The sequence below is a fragment of the Monosiga brevicollis genome, genomic scaffold (genome assembly GCF_000002865.3).
Source record: "Monosiga brevicollis MX1 MONBRscaffold_2 genomic scaffold, whole genome shotgun sequence".
NCBI classification, from domain to species: domain Eukaryota; class Choanoflagellata; order Craspedida; family Salpingoecidae; genus Monosiga; species Monosiga brevicollis.
This window is the reverse complement of record NW_001865039.1, coordinates 1,195,661-1,201,514: the sequence shown is the minus strand read 5'-3', so window position 1 is coordinate 1,201,514 and position 5,854 is coordinate 1,195,661. Positions and strand designations below refer to the sequence as shown.

The following is a 5,854-nucleotide window of genomic DNA, read 5'->3' as shown; positions in this document are numbered from 1 at the left end:
ACTCACACAAGCAAGTTCTGCTTTCAAGCTGTTTCCCCAGCGTCGGCCATAGATGCATCCCCATAGATGAATCCAGCTCCAGGCAGTGTTCCCTTTGATGATGATGATTTTCTTGTGTGTTGTTTGCTTGTCAAAAAATTTATCACCACCTCATCAAATGTCAGATCTTTCCAAGCATTTTTTTTTTTTGGATGACTAAGAACGAGGGCAGTGGGTGGATGCGGTTCGGCGTCCGACCCCTGCTTCATAACGACAATGGCAGCAGGCGGGGCCGGGATCGCTTGGGGGTGGGCGTTGATGCTCGCTTTTTTGCTCATTGGTGCGGGGATTAGCATGTTTCGTCGATGGCCTCGAAGGTGGCGATTTTGGCCGCGCTGGGGGAAGAGCGACGACGTGCTGCCCCTGACGGCTCAGGCCAAAGCAGAGCAGGAAGATGCGGTGCGAGCGGTGCGACTGCGGCAACAACTAGAACATTGGGCCATTGGCAACCGTCTGCAGCGTGGCCAACAAGGCGGTACGACCGCGCCGTCTTGAGGCCTGGCCCGTTTGGATGGCTTTATTGCTCATTGGCGGGTTGAGCATTTGAGGCGCTTCCGATGACATTAAATTTTTAATTGAGAACCAGATATTGATTCAAGGAGAACCATGACCGATCAACTAGGCTGATGCTGCCAAGAACAATGAGCAAAGAAGGGTGACAGTTGATGCGATTCAAGGGCGAGAACAAACAGGAAAGACGCTTAGGGATAAGTGATTATTTCAAACGCCTGGCGCGCAATTCTGCACGCAGGCAAGAAAATTGTCGGATCCAAGAAGCTAGCTAGATGACGCGCTTCTTGTCGGCCTTGGCCTCCACCACGGTCTGCGCTTGGCGCTTGATGGCGTCTCGAGACATGAACTCATCGTCATCAAACTCGTCCTCTTCCTCTTCGCCTGTAGTACAAATGGGGACCAGGGCACAGCGGGCGTGAGGGAAAGCGTGGCGCGTTGTCAAGAGGCGATGGGCGATCGGGAAGACTGCTACCAACAACATACCGTCGACCGTGTCATTGAGGTTAACACGAGTATTGTGTTGGGGCAGGATGCGAGGTATGCTCTCGCCCTGCAGACCGTCGGGAAGCTCCGTTTTGCGGCTGGCGAGTTCCTCGTGCAAGGTTTTCAGACGCAGCTGACTCTCCACAAGCTTGTCCATGACGTTGTTGGCAGCGCGAAATTTGACGGGCTTGAGCACGCCCAGCTTGGCGTACAAGGCGTCAATGCCGGCCGTGAGAGCCACCAACGTTTTGTTCAGGCGATCTGATGTTTCCTTGGCCCCGCGGTGGCGGGTTTGTGCTGCATTAAGGTGGTTCTCAAACTCGTTGAGAATGCGTTGGTTGCCCGTGTTGCGGGCCTCTCCCGAATACTTGAGGGCCTCAAATTGCTTCTGTTTGCGAGCGTGTTCCTGCAGACCAGCACGCCCAGGTGCAAAGCAACAGCCCCTCCCATCAGCAAAGCGGCGCCAAGAATGACGAGGCCAATGCCTACCCAGATGTGTTGCCTCACCTCACGGAGCTCGGCCAGCTTGGCTTGGTTCTCTTGCTGAAGCTTTTGCAAGTGGCGTTGTGACTCTTCCTGGTTCATGAAACGCTGTACGACTTCGTGGACGTCCGATGCGCCCGTGGCGTCGCGGATGCGAGCCATCGCCTCCTCGTACGTCATCAAACGCTCCTGTGTCTTGGACGAGTCCGTGTCCGCTGGCAAAATGGCAAGGCAAAACATGGCACGGCGTCCAGCCAGCGTGAGTGACAGAGCGCTGAGACAAAACGGGAAGGACAGGACTGCGGCGCAACATGGCAAACACAAATACCCACCGGCGTTTTTGCGATTTTGACTGGCTGAGGCCATGCGCAAGCGCTTTTCCATGGCCTCGTATTGACGCCGCCGCTCTTCCACCTGGGCCGAGAGCTGTGCCTTTTCTGTCTCACGCGCCTTGCGCTGGTCGGCCAGTTCAATCTCCTTCTGGGCGAGGGCATTGCGCGCAGCATCCCGGGCCGCGCAGGCATCCTGGCACATCGCCTCGAGCTGGGCAAGCTCTTGTTTGCGTCCCTCGAGAGTCTTCTCAAGGCCTGAAATGGTTTGATCGAACTGAAGGCGATCCTTCTGCAGCTGATCAATAATCTTGAGATAGGTCTGCTTGATGTGTTGTGCCTCCTGTGCCTTGATGTTGGCCTTGTCGAGGTTGTTCTCCAGACGCCGAATCTGCTGCATCTCACTCGAAGCAGCCCCACCTTCATTGTTGACAAAGTCTCCCTCGACTTCGAGCTCGCGCAGCACCTTGAGCTGGGCCTCGTGTTTGGCCTTGGCCTGCTTGATCTGGTGGCGAAGCGTGTTGCGCTTCTTGACGACCGTCTGAATCTCGCCCTGGGTGAGGGCAACGGGACCTGAAGCTCGATGAGCCACAGCAGGCTTCTTGAGCTGCTTGAGCTGTGCAGCCATGGTTTTGTTCTCCTTGCGCAGACGAGTAATTTCAGCGCGGTTGTCGTTCATCTCCCGCTGCGAGCTCTCGTAAAACGCACGCTTGTCCCCCTCTGGACGAGTGCAGCAAAAAAAGTTGCATCCGCCGTGAGCACGACAGAATTTGTAAAACGGAGACCAAGCGTGCTCTTCCTGACAGGCCTTGGTACTCACCGAAGAGGGCAAGCTTGCGCTTCATGTCGTCTGCCGACTCGTCGGGTGGGGCAGGCATCCTGCGGGTGCTGCACAGTCACACAATGAGCTTGCTCCTTCGAGTTTGAAAAGGCACCTTTCCCTGCAATCCCTTAGGCAGGTCTGGAACCTGGGACCCTGCGGGCTTGCGCCTTGGCACGTTCCCCCTATGCCTCTCCCTTCCCCCTTCTGCGCCCCTGGCTCATCATATCATGAACCCTGAAGAGCAAGGGCCGTGGTACCTGGAGAGAGAAGCCATTGTTGGCTGTCCAGCGGTAGCAATGCGTCCTTTTCTTCCTTCTGTCAAAGCACGCTGGTTCGAGCCGTGCCAAGCTCGTATGGCCGAGGCGGCGACCGTCGAGATGCAGGTCAATCAATCAATCAATCAATCAATCAACAGAAGCGCGACCGACGGCACAAGAGAGAAACTGTTGTCCTGACGTTGCCAAGGCGGCCCGGAAATGAATTGTTATGATCAGGATTTAATTGTTTTCAGCCATTCAAAAACTCCCAAGATGATAGCTGATCTGAATGTCAGATTTATTGGCCTCGCCACACTTAAGCGGAGGAGGCAAGCATCGTGTGCTGGGCTGCAACGCGCAGGTTCGCATAGAACTGGAGGTCGTCGCGGCTGAGCGAGGGCGAAACCACGGTTAAGGCAGACGCAAAATCCTGCTGCTCCATTTTGGCACCACCCCGTCGCAGGCATGCCAATGCCGCTTCCTGACAAAGTGACTTGACATCTACAGATGGCAATCACAAGTCGCAGTCAAGAAAACCATGAGGATACTCTCTGTGTTCTCGAGCGCCAAGCAACAAGAAGAGGGCAGCAGACAGTCGCGAGACCATCGTCGCAAGCAACAATCCGGCCTGATACCTGCACCAGTCCAGTCTGCAGTCCGGGCCTCCAGATCAGCCAGATCGGTGGCGGCCCAATCCACGGGCATCGTCCGGCATACTGCGGTGATGATCGCACGACGTCCTGGCCCATCCTAAGAAAAAAAAAAAAAAAAAAGTAAAATCCCACAAGTCGTGTGCGGTCAAGCATCGCACCAACTCGACCTGATACATGAATGGGGTGCCACCGCGAGGCATTTACCGGAGGTGGAATGTAAATAGCGCGATCGATGCGGCCCGGGCGCACAAAGGCGGCGTCGAGTTGGTCGGGCCGATTGGTAGCCGCCAGCACCATCACGTTGCCTGCGCTCTCAATGCCGTCCATCTCGTTGAGAAGCGTTGACAAGACCTGTACAAAATTGAAGAGAGTAAGGGAAGACGGAGGGATACACCAGGCAGATGAGCTGGCGCAGGTGCATACACACACATGACACATGCAATCGGGCCGCTTCAGCGCGGATGGAAGAGGTGCGCATCATCACTCACCCGCGCTGCAACGCTTGAGCCTTCGCCATCTCGGCGCCCCACCAGCGCATCCACCTGGCCAACCGCACAGCAATGAGGGGGTGCACAAAGCCTCGCACATGGACTTTATAGTGAGAGCCCTAAACAATACCTCGTCAAAGAAGATGACGGATGGGGCTGACGCGCGCGCGCGCTGGAAGATGCGGCGCAACTCCGCTTCCGAGTCGCCAACATATGGGGAAAAGATTTGCGCGCCGTTGACGGCAAAAAAGGTTGCGTGGGCTGATGACGCCACGGCCCGGGCCTGTGACCACCCCAAATGCCGACAAAGCCAATGAGCAAAAATCATGGGTAAGCCTCGTGCGGAGCCGAGGGTGGTCGACACGCACCATGGTCGTTTTGGAACAGCCCGGCGGACCATAGAGTAGGATACCGCGCGGGGGTTGCAGTTGCAGTCGTTCGTAGGCCTCACGATAATGCAAGGGCCATTCTATGGCTTGGCGGATCTCCTCTTTAACGGCCTCCAAGCCGCCAATGTCTTCCCAGGCCGTGGGGCGAACATCCACATAGTCTCGGCGGTGTCCAGCCGGAACCACGACACCCAGTGCGGCGATGAAATCGGCATGGCCGACTGTCTGGCGTCCTCGGCGCGCGGCGTGTAGGCTCGCCTCTCGCACCAAAGCGGCCACATCGGCACCCACGAAGCTACATGTCCACCCAGCACAGCACAGTTGGAGATTGTCATGAGGCAATGTGCACCTCTGGAGTGATTGATTTCACACAGGCAGCGCGCTACACCCCGTACCCTTGGAGCCGTTCTGCTAGCGCAGCTAGTTGCAAGTCGGCATCTGTCGGCGTCGCCCTCAGCAAGCGCTGCAATATGGTCAGCCGTGCCTCGTCTAGCACCGATCACGTTGATCGCCGGAGCGCACCACGATGAGCTATCCTAGCCCTCTAAGCAAGTTTGGGCATCGCCTCGAGCAAGAGACAGAACGTACGGTTCAGGGGTGGGATGACAATCTCGCGATCCAAGCGGCCGGGTCGGCGCACCGCCGCGTCCAAAGCATTGGGTCGGTTGGTGGCACCGATTATGATGAGCTATTTCCATGGGCCAGGCGGACGCGGCCATGAATTTCGATGACTACTCAAGGTCATCTGCATGTACGACCAAGGTCATGACCGTGCACGTACTTGTTGGCGACGCTGACTATCAATCCCGTCGAGAAGTGTGAGAAGCTGGGCTACGAGGCGCGATTCGCCCGTGCGGCCATCCACGCGCTTGGGGCAAATGGCATCGATTTCGTCCAGAAAGATGACCGCGGGCTGCGCACCAGCCTGTGCCCGAGCCTGCTCAAAGAGCTGCTGAAGCTTGGTTTCTGCATCTCCAATAAAAGACCCAAACAACATGCTTGGTTCAATCTAGTGGGGTTTCAAGGTTTGGGTGCGGGATCATACGTGAGCGCATGATGGGATTCTCTCACACGTGCGCACAACCGCGCCAGTCAACGTACGACGAATAAGGGGAGGTGAAGCGCTTCTGCAAGTGAGCTGACAAGGGAAGTTTTGCCACAACCGGGTTCACCGGCAAGCAACACGCCCACGGATAGGCTTGTCGCTGCTGTGGTGTCTGCAGCCTTGGATAGGATGGGCAAACTATGACGGCCCAAGCGGATGACGGTGAGGCGGAATGGACCAAAGCAAGGAAGATCAAAGGGTCAATGGTGCTCAAATGGAGCACCCGGTGCAGTCTTACGCAAGAGCACTCAAGAGTTCGCGCCAGGGGCCATCCAAACCGGCCAGAGGGCAG

The 5,854-nt window shown here is 56.6% G+C and overlaps 2 protein-coding genes across 2 annotated transcripts; both read right to left on the bottom strand.

Annotated features, from left to right (window-relative positions):
• Window positions 1-820: 820 nt before the first annotated feature.
• Window positions 821-2,568, bottom strand: MONBRDRAFT_14147 (uncharacterized protein; the record flags this gene model as incomplete). Its single annotated transcript, XM_001742140.1, has 4 exons — window positions 821-927; window positions 1,036-1,441; window positions 1,543-1,733; window positions 1,839-2,568. Coding segments are annotated over 4 exons (1,434 nt in total), but the record flags the coding sequence as incomplete, so codon positions are not given.
• A 588-nt stretch (window positions 2,569-3,156) lies between these two features.
• Window positions 3,157-5,645, bottom strand: MONBRDRAFT_19129 (uncharacterized protein). Its single transcript, XM_001742139.1, has 10 exons — window positions 5,559-5,645; window positions 5,239-5,466; window positions 5,046-5,145; window positions 4,853-4,946; window positions 4,437-4,752; window positions 4,199-4,351; window positions 4,069-4,122; window positions 3,785-3,931; window positions 3,563-3,677; window positions 3,157-3,428 (listed from the first exon to the last, which is right to left on the bottom strand). Exons 2-10 carry the CDS (start codon window positions 5,452-5,454, stop codon window positions 3,244-3,246), a joined length of 1,380 nt encoding a protein of 459 aa, XP_001742191.1. The 5' UTR covers window positions 5,455-5,466; window positions 5,559-5,645; the 3' UTR covers window positions 3,157-3,243.
• Between the last annotated feature and the right edge of the window lie 209 nt (window positions 5,646-5,854).